The sequence below is a fragment of the Lathyrus oleraceus genome, chromosome 2 (assembly GCF_024323335.1).
Source record: "Lathyrus oleraceus cultivar Zhongwan6 chromosome 2, CAAS_Psat_ZW6_1.0, whole genome shotgun sequence".
NCBI lineage: Eukaryota > Viridiplantae > Streptophyta > Magnoliopsida > Fabales > Fabaceae > Lathyrus > Lathyrus oleraceus.
The window spans coordinates 264,430,757-264,451,281 of record NC_066580.1 but is presented as its reverse complement, the minus strand read 5'-3'; the positions used below and the strand labels follow the sequence as shown (position 1 = coordinate 264,451,281).

The 20,525-nt window shown below is 39.2% G+C and overlaps 1 protein-coding gene across 1 annotated transcript; it reads left to right on the top strand.

Annotated features, from left to right (window-relative positions):
- The first annotated feature begins 2,011 nt into the window (after positions 1–2,011).
- LOC127122827 (uncharacterized) lies at positions 2,012–2,989 on the top strand. Its single transcript, XM_051053108.1, has 2 exons — positions 2,012–2,033; positions 2,205–2,989. The coding sequence occupies exons 1-2, from the start codon at positions 2,012–2,014 to the stop codon at positions 2,987–2,989; spliced, it is 807 nt and encodes a 268-aa protein (XP_050909065.1).
- The last annotated feature ends 17,536 nt before the right edge of the window (positions 2,990–20,525 follow it).

Genomic DNA, 20,525 nt, shown 5'->3' with positions numbered 1-20,525 from the left:
TGATTTATTCACTAGATATAATTCAACTCACTCGCAAACACAAATTTAAAACCTCGATCCAACATCGAGGATTTTTATTCAAACCAAATTAAAATACCTAATTACAATTAAATGCCGTTTCATTTGGAAATGGAAAGGATGATGGTTTTGACCCTTGAACTCCTCTCCTCGATTGTTTGAATACAAGTTCCTTTACTCTGTTAGTCAAACAATTGTCATCTCTCTAAAGAAAACTTCTAAACATGATTAAATCCATCATTTTCATAATAAATTGAACGAAAAGGGGGATGGTCTTGAGCCTTTGATTCCTCTCCTCAAATACTTGGATATGAGTTGCCTTACTCAGTCATTCAAGTATTTGTCGTTTATTCTAAAACACGTCAACCATACATAAACTTATTTTCATAATCACTCAGATGAAAAAGAGAGTGGTTTAGAGCCTTCTATTCCCTTTCCTAACTATTAGGATACGAGTTGTCTTATTCGACTATCCGAGCATTCCTCATCCATTCAAAACACCTTAAATATTATCAAATCAATTTACAATTAAGGATGAAAAGGGAGATGACCTAGAGCCTTTGATTCCTCTTCTCGACTATTTGGATACGAGTTGTTTTACTCGAGTATCCGAGTAATCGTCATCCAACAAAAATATCTCAACTCATCAAATCTATCTTTTTCTTGCCCACGTGCGATCGAAACCAATCCAACAAAATATCAATATATTAAATCCAACTTGTCACCCCCGTGTGATCAAAAATCTTTGTCAGAAAGAACATTGTTTAATCCCTTCTAACGCGCATAACAAACTAGTGCTTAAGCCTCTGCCGAGAGTAGACAAGCCAATGTTTAGCCTTTAGAACGTGATCTAAACATTTGTTCAGTAAAAGACACCAACAAACAGTAGTTCCCAGAACTACGAATGCTTTGATTTCCTTATTGCAGCATAAGGATACATAGGCACGAGATTGCGAGATCTTGGCGAGCACACTAATAAAAACCTCCCTTTTCCCCCTTTTGAGGTTTCCATCCATCTCTATTTTTAATCTTTTACTCACTCGAAGAAAACAAATAAACATTAGCTAACATTCAAATCGCAAATTAAACTAAAAGGTTCTCGTTGAGTACAGTGGACGTGAGGGGTGCTAGTACCTTCCCTTTGCGTAATCGACTCCAAGCCCGAATATGGTTGCGACGACCATTATTATATTTTTTAAGGGTTTTATCGATATTTTCCTATTCGTTCATTGGAATAAATAAAGTTCGATGGTGAATCTATTCGAACAAATTTTTGCGCGACCATCGCGAGGGGTCGTATTTTTCGAGATGCGACAGATGGCGACTCTGCTGGGGACTATCTGCTCCAAGCAAGAGAGAGTCCATCCTAACTTAGTTCAATTTCCGTTTGAATTCTAATCTTGTTTGTCCATTATTTTCATTTTGTTATTATTTTTCTTTTGTAATTATTGTTTTGTGATTTATTGATTGATTCTTATTTTGCTGTTGGGGCTCTCTGATTATTGGCACTTAGTGAGATAGGCTCTCTACCCAAGTATGAGAAAAACCATAGGATTAAGATGGTGGTTGTGTAGTAGAGGTTCACAAGGAGCCTTCCTTGTTGCGAAGATACGAAGACCCCGCCTAGAGTAGATTCTCTTGAGATATTATTGTCTGACGAGCCTTCGTCACGACGATAGTATTTTCAAGTTGGGTCAGTGACTCTAGGGACCTTTTAACCCACTCTATCCGGCGGTTATGTAGTATTAACCTACGAAGTTTCAGACTTGTTGGGTTAATACGAAAGCTCCAATCAGGTGAGATCCCTTGGACGTATTACTGCTCTACAATAATATTTCCAACCTCGATCTATGACTCTGAGAAACTTGCTAGAACCTTGGACTCGAGAGTTGCGTAGTAAAGACCCACAAGGAGTCTTCCTTTTTGGGATGATACGAAAACCTCACCAAGGAGAGATTATTTTGGGGACATCATTACCAGATGAGCCTCCGTCATGGCAATGACATTCCTAAATAGTAACTGATGACTCCGGGAACCTATCAATTCTAGTGCCTTCCCCAGGGGGGTTATAATATCAGAGGTACCTGTTATTATGGACCATATGTTGACTTGCCTATGTTTGGGATACTAAGAACATGCATAAAAACATTATTCATAATATAACATTCATATTATTTTATTTCCAGGAAATTTGAGCATCATAAGTTACAAGAATTCAAGAGGCATGGAATTAAACAAAAGAAGCACTTACTCTTTCAAGTTCAAGGAGCCCGATTTAAGCAGCCTGCGTGATTTGGTCTCTCAAATGCACCTAGTATACATAATCATTTTTGGGAATAATTATGGCAACTTTCTCAACATCTTGAACCAAAGGGTGGACTATACAGCTTTGATCACTTTGGCTCAATTCTATGACTTACCCTTGAGGTGTTTCATGTTCCATGATTTTCAGTTAGCACCAATGTTGGAAGAATTTGAGCGTCTTGTTAGGATTCCCATGAAGAATAAGCTGTTGTTTGTGGGAGTCGACGAATCCTTGCATCTCGAAGTCATTGTTAAAGCTCTTCACATGGATAAGAAAGAGGCTAAGGCTAACCTAGAGGTCAAAGGAAATACCAAAGGGTTCCCACTAAAATTCCTTTTGGAAAGAGCTTATACCTTGATGAAACCAGAAAGTTGGGATGCTTGTTACTCTACTATCGCTTTGGCTATCTATGGCATCATCTTATTCCCAAATATGGATGGTTTTGTAGACATGGCCGCTATTAGCGTCTTCCTCACAGAAAACCCAGTGCCTGCCTTGTTAGCAGATGCTTATTACTATATGAACCATATATATACCAAGAAAAGGGGAATGATTGCTTGTTGTGCTCCTCTCTTATACCAGTGGTTCTTGGAGCATCTACCAAAGACATGTGTTTTTGTGGAACAAACAAACACTAGTTTGCCTCAGAGGTTGGGATCACTCTGATCTGATGATCTTTCTTGGTATTCCAAGGAATATATTGGTATGGACATCATATTCAGTTGTGGGGACTTTCCCAATTTACCACTCATTGGAACTCAAGGGTGTTCAATTCTAACCCGGTTTTATCAATAAGACAACTTGGGTACCCAATGGAGGGTCCTCCAGATGCAAGCTCCTTGGAAGCCTTTTTGTTGCTTGACTTAGGGTTTGAGAATCCTAGCATATTCCAAAGGATCAGAGAGGCTTGAAAAAAGGTCAATTGAAAAGGAAAAGCTGATTTGGGGAGGATTAATGGGATCACTAAAGAACCATACTTTCATTGGGTAAAGGAAAGGGTGGAGGTGATCAAAATGCCTTTCATCATTAGGATACCTGTACCTCTTCCTGAGCCTAAACCCACTCATATACCTATTGAGCAGGTCGAGGAACTCATAGCCACAATGGAAAGATAAAAGAAAGAGAATGAAGAGTTGAAGTTGAAACTCCAATAAGTCACTAATGAGAAAAACACAATAAAATGGAAACTCGAGATAAAGGACGTGCAACTTCAGGAAAATGTGGAAAAATTTAGCAAAAGAAGAGCATAAAAGGAAAAAGGTCAAGGTGGGTTTAGAGCAAGCTGATCTTTGTCTGGATACTCTCAAGGGTCAAGTAAAGCAAGCCCATAAGGAATGTCAAGAAAATGAGCACTGGTGGCACATGCCCACTAGAGAAAACAAGACGATAAGAGATACACTTTGGGCTCATATAAAAGAACTCACTATTTATGTTCGCCATGCAAAGGCAGAAGCAGATCAAGAACACCGACTCCAAGATATAGCCACCGAAGCCTCTAGAGTCTCACCCAAAATATGGGAGGAGAAATATCGAGAAGTAAGGGATGCTAAGGAGTCTGTCAGTTATTGGAACGGCCAGTTGGAGTCGTTGCACCAAGACAACTCTATATGGTTGAAAGAAAGGGAGTATGTGGTTGAAGATTACAAATCCTTTAAAAGGACCACCGACTTCTTGCAAGAGGATAGAGATAAGTACCGTGAAAAGCTCAACGGGTTAGTGGAGTTCTACAATTGGGCAGCTGAGGACATGTCGTGGAAGCTAAGGGATGCAATGGAAGAACTGAATGAGGATAGCACCCATCCTTCTATAATCATCTTCATCATGCTCTGTAGAGAATTATTAAGAAGATTCAAGAAGGAGTTGGAAGAACTTCAAGCTAGAAAGGCTGCATCTTAATTTTCATTTTTTGTATTCTATTATTTAACGATGTATTTGAATTGGGGCCTTTAGATCCCTATGTTATGTATTTGAATGAATGATGTTTAAGTTGGTTCATTATCACTCTATCTTTGATATATCTTACATATTTGAACTACTAACGACTAATGAAACTTGAACGATTCCCTGAAAATAAAATACGCATGACATTTGCATCCCCATTATGCATAATTCACCAAAAAACTCAAAAAAACTTACACGACTTTTTCACCCTCTATCCAGTAACGCTGACTAATCAACACCAATACGAGACGTGCAATAACTACAGGATGACGTTGGAACAAGTAGAGGCCAACCAAGCCACCATGAGGACAGACATCACCGCTATCCAGGAAAAGATGGACTAGTTACTGGAGACTATGCTAGCAATTGCCCAAAGAGAGAGGGTTGTGGAAGCAGAAGCTGGAATCAGGAAAACTGACAGTCACATTAACACGTCAGGACTAGTCAACCAAGATGAGAGCTTCACTCATGCTAAGAAAAGCCTTGTTCATATAACAGTGGGGAACAAACGTGATGGAGATCATGTGGAGCCTTCTAATGCATCCACTCAACATGGGCCGGAAGTGGGTGGAGATGATCAATACGATGCTTTTTACATACCGGATCCACCAAAACCTATGGTTCTTCTGGACCCTGCTGCAGAAAGGCTTCGCGCTTTAGAGAAGAAAATTAAAGCTATAGAGGGGAACAATATCTTTGGTTCGACTGCCATGAATATGCGAATGGTTTCGAATTTGGTCATCCCGGCTAAATTTAAAACTCCCGGTTTCTAGAAATACAAAGGCCAGACTTGTTTGAGAAGCCATTTGGTGATGTATTTCAAAAAAAATGGTTACCCATACTGAAAATGATAAGCTACTCATACACTGTTTTCAAGACAGCTTGAGCGAGGCATCACTAAGGTGGTACATGAGTTTGGAGCAAGGGAGAATCCAAAGTTGGGAAGACTTGGTTGATGCTTTCCTTCGTCAGTACAAATACAATCTTGACATGGCACCCGATCATATGCAACTATAGGGGATGGTCATGAACGAGGAAGAATCATTCAAATAATACGCCCAACAGTGGAGAAAGTTGGATGCACAGGTTGAACCTCTGTTGTCTGAAAAGGAAATGACTGGAATATTAGTGGATACGTTGAAGGACCCTTTCTTTGATAGATTGGTAAGCAGTGTGGCGTCATACTTCACTTATCTAGTAACAATCGGAGATCGTATTGAGAAAGGCTTAAGGGATGGAAAAATTCAAGGAGCTGTTAGGGCCCCCAATGCACCGAAAAAGTATTCTGGAGTTTTCCAGAAAAAGAAAGAAGGTGATACAAATGCAATCTCAAGGGGTTATAAGGGTAAGCAACAAATTTCATATGACCAAGTCGCTGTTGTAGTACCCATACCATACCAGCAACTAGAGCAACAACAACAGGTGTATCAACAACAACCTTCGCAACAACGACAACAACAGAATGCCCTTCCACAATGAAAGTTCAAACCAAGGCCGCCATGAAGGCATATTGACCCTCTACCTGTGCCTTATAGCCATATATTTCCTTACCTGTAATAAGAAGGATTGTTAACCTTAAGGGAGCTGAAGCCAACCACCTTCCCGTATCCTCTTGGGTATGATGCTAATGCCCACTGTGAGTTTCATATGGGTGCACCTGGCCATACTCTGGAAAATTGTTACGCATTCCAGAATCGTGTGCAAGATATGATTGAATCCAAGGTTGTCACCTTTACTCCGAGACGCCCAAATGTAAACACCAATCCCATGCCAACATATGGAGGTGCGTCAGTCAGTGCCATCAAAGAGGTCAGTAAAGGTGAATTGATCAAGAAAGTGGAAGAAATTCAAACTCCTATTATCGTGATAGGTGCACAATTGTTGAAGAGTGGTTTGATCCTAGTAAGCTTAGCTGATGAAGAAAACATTGAAGAGTTGAAGAGTTTTAACCAACAAATGGTTGATCAAGGTATGATGCAGATCGAGCTCCGCAACAAAGATAGGAAAGAAAAAGAGATAGTTGTGATTGATATTCCTTGTGACACAGTCAATACGGAGATCCCCATCACCTCGTTGGTGGTAGAATTTCCGGCACCATTCACATATGAAGATGAAAAAGTAGTGCCATGGATATATCAGCCCAAAGCTTTTAAACAGGGGCAGTGTCACACCCCGATTTTGACCCTGAATCGCCGATTCAACATATTCATCATAGTTATTGCATATCTACATAGCATAACATGCATTCCATACCGCATAATGCCTAAAATATCAGTCAAAATAATTTTTTGGAATTACAGGCGAGCCGGTTGAATTAATCGCTAGATGTGCGTCAAATCAGTAGACGAAAAATTTTAAAATCTACCTTGCAAACACCAATTTTATTAATCTACGTTTCGCGTAGTTTAATCTGGTATGCTCGAATTATTTTTCGGCTAAATTTTCGGCCACCTTTCGACCCGCTTGAGCCTTTTAACCGGTCAAAATTTATTTCAAAATTAAAAGAAACGTTGTATTTTTCCAATAAGTTTATTTCGCACTGATCATTTTAATGCAGTCAGTTTAATTTTTCGAGCAGTTTTGCGCTCGATTTTTTATTCATTTCTAATCTGTTTATTTCCATTTTTTAGCCAAAGTAATTAGGACAATTATTTAGAATTAATCATACTTTTGTTTTGAATTTTGATTATGTCATTCATTTTTTAATTAATTTTGAGGTTTCACTATTTAATTTAATTTTGTTAAAGAAAGAGTGATGAGAAAAAATATCTTCTTTCCTCTCCGTACTGAAGGCCACGTGTCTATTCTTGGTTGGCCTATGTCCATAGGATTCCTCATACCTTCAATTGGACAGCGAGCGAATTATTCAAATGGACCAATTCATTTGTAGGTGGACAGCTGTGAGAACAAGGGGGAGGTGGTTTTTTTTTATCTATTTTAAACAAAGAAACATGTGATGAGAGAGGTGGATAGAATTTGGAGATGGTTAAGACTCAGAGAGAGAGAGAAAACGGAGAAAAAAAGAAAAAGAAAAGACTCTTTCCTTAGACAACCCAGTGTTCTTCCATTCCTCCATCCTCACAACTTCCCTTAACCATAATAGTCACCATAAACTCCAAACACCACCGTTGTGTTGTTCTTCCGCCACGTCGGAGCACCCTTCCTCTCAAGATCATATTTTCATTTTTCATCTCCCTACAAACAAAACTCCTTCAACATCAACATTTATATATTCCATTTTTCTCCAACCAATAGTCATAAAAATAGTAGCTCCGGTAGCTGCTACGAGCAACATTTATTGCATGAGCTTTGGCGGCTTCGAGCTTCAAGGAGTTCATTGTGGTTGGTATTTCGAATTTATACCTGTATTTTGTTGTTTGGATCTGGATTTGCAGTGTCTAATTTTTGTGTTGTGATGCTCTGTTTACCGTTATGTTTCGGTACTCATTATTGTGTGTCATCTTGATAAGGAAGTCACTGTGTTTTCTTTTGTTCATGATGCTTGGTTTAATGTTATATTTACATTGTTATAATAAATAGTAAAACTAAATACTGCTACTTCTTTGTTATAATAAATAATAAACTAAAAACTGCTACTGCATTGTTATAATAAATAGTAAACTAAAAATTGCTATTGCATTGTTATAATAACTAGTAAAACTAAATACTGCTACTACTTTTTGGTTTTGTAAATGTCCTAATTAATATAACGCATGTTTTGAGTATATATATAAATGAATATACATTAATATCAATAAGTGAGTGTGGTTGAGCTGGTAAGGTTGTTGTCTGTCATGCGTTAGAATGTGGGTTTGATACCTTGTGCCACCCCTTTTCTTAATTTCTATTTTATTTGCATGTTTCTCATATTCATATTATATATATTAAACGCTTGTTGATTTTAATGGTGGTCCTTGATTTATTTTATTATTTAAACATCGATTTTTAATCTATGGATTCCATAATTCCCATGTTGTTATTCCATGATTATTTTATTGATATATTGATAGTATTTCGCCGCGTTTTGATTAATCGCGTATGACATTTCAATTTTTGTCAATATGCGCAAACCGGCTTTGAGCACATTATATAGGGTTTTTGTTTGTTTTTTTTTTTCAATTTCCACCCGTCTTGCACGTCTTTGCGTTATGTGACTTTGATTCACATCCTCGCATCCCGATTTTAATCCGTGCACGTCCCCATTTTACTTCTTCCAATTTAATTTTTTTTTTGAATTTCCTGTAAATATGACTTGTGTGTTTGTTGTTTTATTCACATGGCTTACTCTTGGGCCTTCTTTCAATGAGATCATCCATTTGCACCTACACTTATGCTTTGTTTGTTTGTTGATTGAACCCGATTTAATTATTTCATTATTTTTGAATTCCCATTCGACAAAATGTACCCTCACTCCCATGATGTGTAATAATTTTACTATTTTATTTCTTTATTTGCTTGATTGTTTAGCTAGTTACTAACACAAGAATAAAATCAATTTCTCTTCAAAAAGATTAAAAATAATGACTCGATCCAACGTCGAGTATTTTCTCAATAAACAAATCAATCCATTTCTTCCTCCCATTCTATTCCATTTCTTTCAAACCTTCATCAAATGCTTGATCCAACGCAAAGCCATTTTTCATAATAAAAACTCAAAGAATATTAATTCATATTTAAGACCTTTTCAATAAAGATGGAAATGGAACGTGGTGGATACCACACACTCCTGAGATTAAGATTCGAGGTGGATGCCTCGCCTATCTTAGCTCTCGCCATCATCCAAATTTATCTATTATGTTTCTCTTAAACCCTCATTCAAATCATTTTCTTAACAAAGTTGGAAGAAAAAAGATTACCTGGATGGAATATCCAGTCGTAATTCTGAATATTAGATCCAAGTTGTAAGAGCTTGTCAGCCCTATGTATTCGTCTTCTCTTCAAAATACTTGTAAATATTGAAACTTCTTTTCTCGCTAAGTTGGAAGAAATAGACTACCTGGGTGGGATATCCAGACGTAGTCCCGAGTATTAAACCCAGGCTGTAAGAGCTTGCAAGTCACAAGTACTCGTCTTTCAAACTCCAAAATACTTAATTCCTATCTTAACCTCTTTCAATAAAGATGGAAATTGAACATGGTGTATACCATGCACTCCTAAGATTAAGATTCGAGGTGGATGCCTCGCCTATCTTGACTCTCTCCGTCATTGTCAATGTGGTTTCTTCAAACCCTTTCTCAATCAAACTTCAAAACACTTAATCCTTATTAAACATTTTCGCAAATAAGATGGAAATGGAACATGGTGGATACCACGCACTCCTGAGACTAGGATTCGAGATGGATATCTCGCTCATCCAAGTTCTCGCCATTACTCAAAAATACATCCAACCAATCAAACTCTTTCTCGCCGCCGTGCAATTAATCAAAAAACCTTTTCATAAACGAAAGACATATTGTCTTAAGATGATGCAAAGCAATTTTTCGGCCACAATTGTTGAGTTGAGATAAGCGACGTTTTTTCGAATGTTGATTTGTAAATCCATTCGATGTGTGGTATACGTCCGCTCCTCATCTGTTTTGGGTAAAACAATGTTTCCGTCGATTAATACAATATAGCTTTCGCTAAAATCGACCAACAAACAAACATTTTTCTACCCAGAACTACGTAAGCCTTGATTTCTCTATTGAGATACGTAGGAGCAGGATTTGTAAATCTTGTCAGGCCCACTAATAAAAAAACTTAGGTTTAGTCCTTCGTTAAGAATCCAAAAATATTCTCCTCTTTTATTCTTTCTTTCCCACCTAATAACTTAAAGCCTAACATTTCAAACTAACATCAACGCACACAACTGACCTAATGGTTCCCGTTGAGTACAACGGACGTGAGGGGTGCTAATACCTTCCCCTTCCGTAATCGACTCCCAAACCCTGATTTGGTTGTGACGACCATAATCATTGTCATTCTATCTTGGGTTTTATCGATATTTCCCCTTTCCTTTTTAGGAATAAATATATGTTCAATGGCGACTCTATTTAGTCCATCATGCGAGCGTGCGATGGCGCTTCGCTTAAGTCGTGTTCTCATTTTTTAGAGGTGCGACAGGCAGGAAGACCAACATGTGATCATTAATGAGCCAAATGTTACCTCCATTATGGGACCAGCTGGAATAACACGCACTAGCCGTGTGTTTGCACCAAGAGTTGTTGATGTGTCTGCCAAAGCTAAAGGGAAGGAAGTTGCCACCCCTGTCCAAGTTCCTACTTCAAACCATGAATTACAAGAAATGCATTTATCTCTGAAAGCTTCCTTTACCCAAGATGAGGCTGGAGAATTTATGAAGATAATTAAGAAGAGTGACTACAAGGTAGTTGACTAGTTAAATCAAACCCCTTTGAAGATATCCATGTTCTCTTTATTGCTCGGCTCAGAGGCACATACAGATTCGTTAATGAAGGTATTGAGTGCTGCTCATATCATGAAAGACATCACAATTGAACAATTTGATGATGTGATAGCTTGTGTAACCACTAGAAACTTCCTAGGGCTTAATGACGATGAACTGCCTGCCGAAGGGAAAAATCATAGTAAAGCTCTACATATTTCCTTAAGATGCATAGACACCTTGTTATCAAGAGTTTTGGTCGATACATGTTCTTCTTTGAACGTTATCCCAAACACCACACTGGTGAAATTGCCGTTGGAAGGACTAAACATGAAACTCAATACTCTGATAGTGAAGGCTTTTGATGGCTCAAGACGAGCAATGATAGGGGAGGTTTACTTTCCAATTAAGATTGGCCCAACTATCTTCACTATTACATTCGAAGTTATGGACATACACCCTGGGTATAGTTGCTTGCTTGGAAGACCTCAGATTCAATCTACGGGCGCAATAACCTCTACCTTACACCAAAAGCTAAAATTCATCACAAATGACAAGATGGTCGTGATTGGAGGTGAAGACGACATCTTGGTTAGCCACCTGACTTCTTTTAAATATATCGAAGTGGAAGGCGAAATTACTGAGACACCTTTCCAATCCTTGGAGGTGGTGAATGTATTGACAGTCCAACAAATATCTGAGTCACCAAAATCATATTTGTCAATGGCCTTCTGGCAAGGAGCTAAAGCTACTATAGAGAATGGGAATGCCCAAGGTTGGGGAAAGGTGATAGAAGTACGCGAGAAGTTGGACAAGTTTGGTTTGGGATATGAACCATCCTCGATTGGAGCAAGTATTCAGAGTGGCAAGAAGCAGGTTCCTCCTGTTAGGAGACATTCACTAGTGTTGGCCATATCTTTGGTGATCAAGTTGCGATGATTAACGATGAAGCTTATAAAGAGGCGGTGTCCAGCTGGGTTGGTCAAGCAGCGCCCAACGAAGAACTAAAGAATTAGAAGACTGTGGAAATCCCCCAATTTTTTCAAAAGTAATTTTATTATTTTAATCAAAACCCTGTGCTCGGCCCAAGGCACAGTGGCATGTTGTAGGGGCTCCTTATTTTTAGAACTTTGATTATCATTAATAAAATGGCAATTTGTATTCAAATTTTTGCTCCTTTCATTTCATTTTTTATATATACAATAAAATGGCATTAATTCTTATGCACGCACTTTCTAAATAAACTTCATAAATCATAACATGCAAATACACCACCGAGACCATTGATAACGACATTGCTATGGTCTTGCATGATTTTGATTGTCCAATTTACCAAGCCGAAGACGAAGGCGGGGAAGATTGTGAACTCCCTGAAGAGTTGTCTAGATTACTCAAACAAGAAGAGAAAGTTATTCAACCATACCAGGAGGACGTCGAAGTCATCAATCTCGACACGGATGAGGGCAAGAAGGAAGTAAGGATAGGCGCCACCCTTCAAGATATAGTGAAGGCAAGACTGATAGAGCTCCTCCACGAGTATGGTGATGTGTTTGCTTGGTCATACCAAGATATGCTTGGGCTAGGCACTGATATTGTTATGCATAAACTTCCGCTCAAAGAAGAATGCTTTGTTGTCAAACAAAATCTAAGAAGAACCCCTCTAGACATGGCTCTCAAGATTAGAGAGGTGGTGAGAAAGCAGTTTGATGTTGGGTTTTTAGAAGTTGCCAAGCACCCACAATGGGTTGCTAACATCATACCAGTACCAAAGAAGGATGGAAAAGTCTGCATGTATGTTGACTACCGATAATTAAACATAGCTAGTCCTAAATATGATTTCCCATTACCTCACATTGATGTATTGGTAGATAACATATCTCATTTCTCAGTGTTTTCCTTCATGGATGGTTTCTCCGGGTATAACCAAATTAAAATGGATCCGGGGGACATAGAGAAAACTACATTCATCACCCCTTGGGGGACCTTCTGTTACAAGGTGATGACATTCGGGTTGAAAAATGCAGGGGCAACATATCAGCGTGCCATGGTGACTCTCTTTCATGACATGATTCATAAAGAGATCGAAGTGTATGTTGATGATATGATTGCCAAATCCCAAAAAGAGGAGGAGCACATCACTAATATGGAAAAGCTATTTGCTCGATTGAGGAAGTTTAGGTTGAGCCTTAACCCCAACAAATGCATATTTGGGGTTTGATCTGGGAAGCTTTTAGGCTTTATTGTAAGCCAGAAAGGAATTTAAGTGGATCTTGACAAGGTCAGAGCCATTTAGAACATGCCAACGTCGAAGACTAAGAAAGAGGTTCGTGGTTTCTTAGGAAGACTGAACTACATCGCCAGATTTATATCTTATCTCACTGCCACGTGTAAACCAATATTCAAGCTTCTGAGGAAAATTCAAGAAGTTGAGTGGAATGAAGATTTCCAAACAGCCTTTGACAAAATCAAACAATACTTATAAGAACCACCAATTTTAATGCCCCCTGCTCAGGGAAGACCTCTCATCATGTACTTAATAGTACTCGACGAATCTATGGGCTGTGTGTTGGGACAGCAAGACGAGACTGGTAAAAAAGAGCATGTCATCTATTATCTAAGCAAGAAGTTTAATGATTGTGAGACCAGATATTCATTGCTTAAAAAGACTTGTTGAGCACTCGCGTGGACCGCTAAGCGTCTCAGATAATACATGCTGACTCATACGACTTGGTTGGTATCCAAAATGGACCCCATCAAGTACTGTAAGACCCCAATTTTGACCCTAAGATCCCTCATGCATTTCATCATAAGCATTAGCATTGGGATCATACCTTGGCATCCTCCTTACCCCTTATTCATTGGGTTAAATGGTCTCCATAATGTTTGTGGATTGCCCGAGGATTATACCGGTGGTTCAAATTCTTTGCGACACCTCTGTATCCTTCGTGATCATTTTGTCAGCATAATCACCATATATACATGTACATATACATATACATTCATATAAATTCAAGATTTGCATATCCTATATCTTCATATTTGATTTATTTGAGATTTTCATTCTCTGTTATGGCGGTACTTTATCCCCCTACCAATTTTGGTGTTTGTCCTCTTTCAATTATAGAGTGTCAGCCCCTAAGTAGAAAAGATTTTAACCTTTCTCTGTCTCCCTACAGAGTTTATTTCCTCGTGGATGATTTTTATTTCGGTTTCCTCTCCAGCAAATTTTCTGGATGGAATTATTCCCCTTGAGTTATGTCCTCATTGGGTGGAGTCTTGTTAGACCGTTTCTTTCTAGCTCTTACCTAGATGGATATTTTGGTCCCCTAAGAGTCTATTACCCAGTAACTGGTAATATTCTTCTTAGTTTGTGGTTTGTTACTTCTTGCCCAATACCCGACAAAAGTACCCCTTTTCTCCCCAGTGGAGTCCCCGAAAGTATATCCTTGATATTTTAATCTTAACCAGGTGACGGATATCTTTCTTTTCCCTGCAGGAGTCTATCCTTGATATGTTCACTTTAACTAGTGACGAATATTCTCTTCTTCTTTGGTATTCTACCCAGTAAAAAGGCAGTTGTAATTCCTACTCTTTTGTTACCCAAAGAGTCAATCCTTGATATGTTCACTTTAACCAGTGACGGATTTCCTCTTCTTTGGTCTTCTACCCAGTAACCGGTAGTTGTAAATCCTATTATTCCCCTTTAGCGGAGTCTATCCTTGATATGTTCATTTTAACCAGTGACGGATTTTCTCTTCTTTGGTATTTTATCCAGTAACTGATAGATGTAATCCCTATTTTCTCCCATTTAAAAAGTTTATCCTTAATATGTTCATCTTAACCGGTGATGGATTTTCTCTTTGACTGGTCTTCTACCCAGTAACTGGTAGTTGTAAATCCTACTTTGTCCCCTCGCAGAGTTAATCCTTGATATGTTCATCCTAACCGGTGACGGATTTTTCTCTTCGACGGTTTTCTATCCAGTTTTTGATAGAAGTAATTCCCCTTTTTGTTGTTCAGTTGGTATATCCTTGATATGTTCATCTTAACCGATGACGGGTATCCTTCTCAACATCCCCAAGCAAGTCTATCCTTGATATGTTCATCTTAACCGGTGACGTATTTTCTTCCCTGTCGAGTTTATCCTTGATATGTTCATCCTAACCGATGACGGATACTCTCACCCTTGGTCTTCTGCCCAGTGACTGGTAGTTGTAAATCCTTTTTCTCTGCAATTTTCCCTAGCAAGGCTACTCTTACCCAGTAACCAGTAATGAATATTCCCTCCTGGCTTTTCCTCAGCGAGTCATCCTTGATATGTTCATCTTAACAGATGATGGATGTCCTCTCTGTCAGATATTTATTATCTCCTTACCCAGTAACAGGTAGTAGATAATAGATTTCTGCTCCTCCTGTGTTGAAGTTTACCACTTCCCCAGTCGAGTCGAGTGCGCATTTCCTTAGTGAAATCGCTTTTCCCTGCACGAGTCGAATATTTCAGTTTTATCCTGACTTATTCGTATCCCTTGTAGATGTTTTTATTTCCCCGGCTGAGTCTTTCCATTTTGTATGGATTTCCTTGAGTCCCCCAGTAGTTTTAAGTAGAAATCTGGCCTACGCATAAGTCCCTTTTATCCCCCAGAGTCTCTGTCTCATAGTGAGTTTTCCTTATGGAATGCATTATGCTCCTGTGGATTTTCGGTCTCTCTGATTTCTTTTTCCTTTGTGGCAACATTTCCCCACAAAGCATTAATTTTTGCATTCATATCATATGCATCATGAGGTCTCTTAGGGACCAAAATTTGTTTCTATATGTTGTTATTTAAGCCCATTCTACTGAGTCGAGCCGAAGATTTTAACCTTCACCTCCTCAGTTAGAATGTCCTTAAATAGGGGCAGCTGTAAGACCCCAATTTTGACCCTAAGATCCCTCATGCATTTCATCATAAGCATTAGCATTGGGATCATACCTTGGCAGACCACTACAATATTCAAACATTAGGGCCAACAATCTCAAGGTCATATTATGACAAGTTGCTTCCAAAATTCTTTTAAGGTGAATGTATTCAAAGGCCCAGCAAACTGGGGCAAGATGAGCCACAAAGGGGAAAGTCCTCTCCATGCCTTCAAGTTGCTCAAACAAAGTTTTCTATTCGTCAGCAACCGTTGAGTTCAAGACGAGTGTCGAGAAATCATGCTACCACCCTATCCAATAACCTTTTGTCTTCTGACAAGAAACTCTACTGCAAAAGAGCCATTCCACCCACACAACGTTATCTTTGGAAACCTTCGAGTCACTGCATAAATCCTTCTCATGCATTAATCATGTCGCTTAGCTCTAGAGTTAAGCCATGCATATCACCTCATTCATCGACCACATGCCTATAAAATGAAAAATAAAACACCAAAAAATCAATTCTCGTCTGGTAGACTATTTGAAGGTCAATAACCGTGTGACTGTCAGTTTTTAAAACCAGTTCTCATCTGGTAGCCTTTTCTTAAAACCATTTTGTTAGACTATGGCACGGATCTAGAAGGGGGGGTTGAATAGATCCCAATTAAAAATTGAGTCGGCGCTACCAATTTAAAAATTGGTTTTGAAAATTTTGTTTTAAGTGCGGAAGCGGCCGAGGAAAATATAGTCTAAAACAAACTGTTATTGGAAAACCGGATATGCGTCAAGCCTATGGATTAGTGATAATGTAAAATATGAATCACTACACTCGTCACACAATCAAAGATTTGTTTCACTTAATAGGATGCCTAGTTCCAATGATTCAAAGAACAAACCAAACTAGATACACAACTAAGATAATTTTGGTTTAGGCAAATTATCAAACACTTGGTGTGCAAAAACACTCCAAGTGATATTTATGTTGAGTAAGTACTTCCAATTAATCTAGTACAATATCCTATTGTACTTTGGATTCAAAAACAGAGTTTTAACCTCTTACTCAATTAATATCAAGGTTTGATAAAAGTGCTTATACTAAAATCACTTAATTTTTAAGCTAAAAACGAATGTGCAGAAAATCAGAGAAGACAAAGATTTGATAAGGCAGTTCCCCCGTCGTCCTCGCTTCGGGGTACGTCTACCCTCAATTCTAAAACTAGAATTGAGATGATTTAATAGATATCACCTGTTGAATTTAACCGTTTATACAAGGATTGCAAACCAAATATACAACCGAACTCTCAAGACGTTGAATGTTGCTTCCACTCCTTGTTCCTCGATTCAAGTTGAATCAAGTCCTTCGATTGTTGTTGATAGACCTCCGATTCCAGCCCCTTTGTTGAATAACACTCAGTTTTTCAAACCCTCGGCCCGGTTGATCTTAACAACAACAAATCGAACCCGAAATCTTCCCTTCAATTTCACTGAATCCGCTACTAGATTGACAAAGACTTCCTCTTCTCAATCACCTTCGCTCAGCTGAAAATTAATGAAGAATTCGTCCAAAAACCCCCAAACACAAACCAGTCTTGGAGGACAAAACCCTAACGGTTTTATTCAAGAAAAAACCTGTCACAAGCTTCAACCCGAACCGGATTCCCCAATCTCGGCTTCGAACCTTATCACCTTTAACCAATCACAAAGCACTTCAAAAATGGTTGTGTGTAGTTGATGTGTTGTGAGATGTTGAAGATGAAGATGATGAATCTTAGACACCTATTTCACTTTTTCTTGTTTCTTTGAACACTTGAATCAATTTGACAAATGTTAGTTAATACAAGTAACTAAGCTTTCTATATATAGTAACCAACTTACCAACCAAATTTAACAGTATTTCAAACAGAGTGGGAAATACACAAAAACCGAATTTGCGCACGAGCGGTCGACCATAGCAGGTCTATGCGTCGATGCTTGGCCTGCAATATCAGTATGCGTCGACCATAGGTCGGCGTGCGCTGACCCGTGGGAAAATGAAGGCTTCATGCGCCGACCCTGTGGTCGACTCAATTCTCCATGCGCTAACCCGTGACCAACTGCACTATGCTATGCGCCGACCTGTGGTCGACTTAAGCCTCCATGCGCTGACCAGTGACCAACTGCACTATGCTATGCGCTGACCCGTGGTTCATGCGCTGACCCTTGCGGTCGACTCAAACCCTGCAAATCGTCAAAAATTCATATTTTTGTGGTTTTCATGCATTTTGTCATGATCACATTTTATCCACGTATGTTGTATGAAGTATGGCAGTTTTAGATGAGCATAGAGAAGGATATGATAGGTGATATGTTGCATTTGTTTTGTAGAAGTGGAATCGACAATGCCGATTCATCCATGGTGGTCATTTGTCATCATCGAAACCTATGATTGTATGTTGTATGACAATTTGCTCTTACATACTCCCCCTTTTTGATGATGACAACCTGTGTAAAACCAAAGGGAAAACAACATGCAATATTATACACACTCCCCCTTTCTTTTGTAATCTAAGACTGTCTAACAAACTGTTGTGAATATCATCTTGGCTTGGCTTTGGTACATATGGTCTCCTCCCCCTTTGACAACATCAAAAAGAGAAAAGGAACGAGTAGTCAACGTAACATGAAATTTAACAAGAGATAAAAATATCACACCAAATATCATTACTGAACAAATTAAAATAAGATAATCATTAAATTTGATTTGCACAAACGAGCATAATAGAAAAATAGTTTAGTCAAACAACAAAAAAATACAGATGCATATGTAGTTCTATGTCCTAATGGTCTCGTCCTCGATGGTAACATATATCCGGGTTTCTGTAGGGGTCTGCCAGAGACGATATTTGGTCAGCAATACCACCTAGATACTTGATACCCCCGTCGACCAACCGATCCTGGCGTTCAAAGGTTTCGGTAAATGCTGCATACCGTTCATTCATGCTTGTAGAGAGATTATCGAGCCTCTCATTTTGTGCTTGAAGTTGGCTGCTAATATGAGCATAGCGCTCATCCTGAGTTTGCATGAAGGATTGTTGAGCCAGCTGCATATTTCGCATCATATCCAACGGTTCTGAAGAGTTTGTGTGTTGCGGAGGAGACGGAAGAGATTCTTCATCACCATATTGATACGGCTGGTTGAATTGGCGTTGTGTTGACCAGCCCGTATGTTGCCATTCACCCCAGCCACCCTGGTTGGGGGCATCTCCTTCAGTTGAATGTGAATTCTGAACCCAGGCGGAGTTTGTGTAGTTGTGAGTGTCAACTTGTGGAGGACTATCATCTCCACCATGCTGCTCAAAGGCTTGTCCTGCTCCCTCTTCTTCATTCTCTTCTTCGTCTTCTTCTTCACTTTCATCACTTTCATCATCTTCTTCAACAGTCGTAGGAACATACCCTCTACGAAAAAATTTGTAGATTCTCCGCTCATCACACCAAAAATTTCCCATCATAGACAAAGTTTTTGGACTGAATTCTTTGTCTGATGAAATGGAGGTATACGGGAAGGACGGATAATCAACTTCGGTTGCAGTAAGAACCTCTTGAATAAAAGATCCGTAGGAAAGAGCCATTCCTCGTTCGGAGTCACGTAAACTGAACATCCTGCTAGCAATGTAGTAGGGCCAGTTGATTTTGCGCTGATTTTTCAGAATGTATATGAGATGAACCTCAGCCTGTTCAACTCGGGAAAGACCACCCTTCTTAGGTCGTAGGATGCGTGACACAATCCACTGGAGAATGCGCTCTCCTGTTTTCAGCTTGCCGGCAGTGACAGTTCGTGGGAACGCATCACTGTTCACAATGTGATCCGGGTAGGGTCGTTTCAGCATGTCATTCAACGCGCTCTTAAACTCATAACCTTCTATTTGGTGAGAGTCAGTTACCTCAGCGAGAGGATTTTCATCAGCAGCCACAGTCATGTCAAAAAATTTATTCCAAACGGCAGACTTAAAGGATACCTTTGTTGTGCCGATCCTGGAGTGAAACTTTTGCCCACGAAATTTGTCATGAAGGCAGGCGTAGAACACACGGACCAGGTCTTCGCTATATTTGGCATTGCATTCCAGGAATTTGCAAATGCCATGATACTGTAGCAGAGACATGATTTCGACGAGATGCATGCGTTCTGCGGTGAGTTTGTAGAATGCATGCTGCCTCACAACTCCTCTTTTACCGATATCTTTGTTGAAGGAATCGACGATAGCCGGTGGAACTAGCGATACAGCGGTAATGGGTAGAGAGGCAGAGGATGATTCGCGTGATCTCTTACCGGTAGGTCTGCGGGATGAGGAAGCCATTTGAAATGATTTTGAAGCTTTGTGTGTGGGTAGAGAGTGAAGCTTGGTGAAGGTTTTTGAGAATGATTTTGCAAGAAGGAGGTTTCCCTTTTTGTAGATGAGGATTTAGGGTTTTGGGAAGAGGAGAGGCCAAGAGACAATAGACACTAGCTAGATGCAACTCACAATGTAGTGGGAAGTTTGAAATGTAAATGCACACTTAATGAGAGTTTGAATGTAAATGCATGGGAAGTTTGAAGGTTTTCTACAGAGAAAAACTGAATTTTCGAGCGATGCGTCGACCATACCTCTGTATGCATCGACGCATACTGTTTGATTTTTGAAAAACAGGAAAATTTGTAAGATGTGCATCGACCATTGCCCTGTTATGGTCGACTCGTACATGCAAATTTTGCAATTTTCACTGTTATGCTCATATGCTCACATGTTTGATACATAATTAGAATGCCACACAACATTTAAACATCCAAACAGTTAAGGCATAAGAAATGATACATATATGTACAATATTATCACGTAGTATTAATTGTGAAGTTTGGGAGAGAGAGAAGGAACAATATCACCTCTATTCCGGAATGACTTGATGAACAATATGATTGTGCTTGCAACAACATTGACTTGTTAGAAGTACAAGATTATGGTATTAAATGA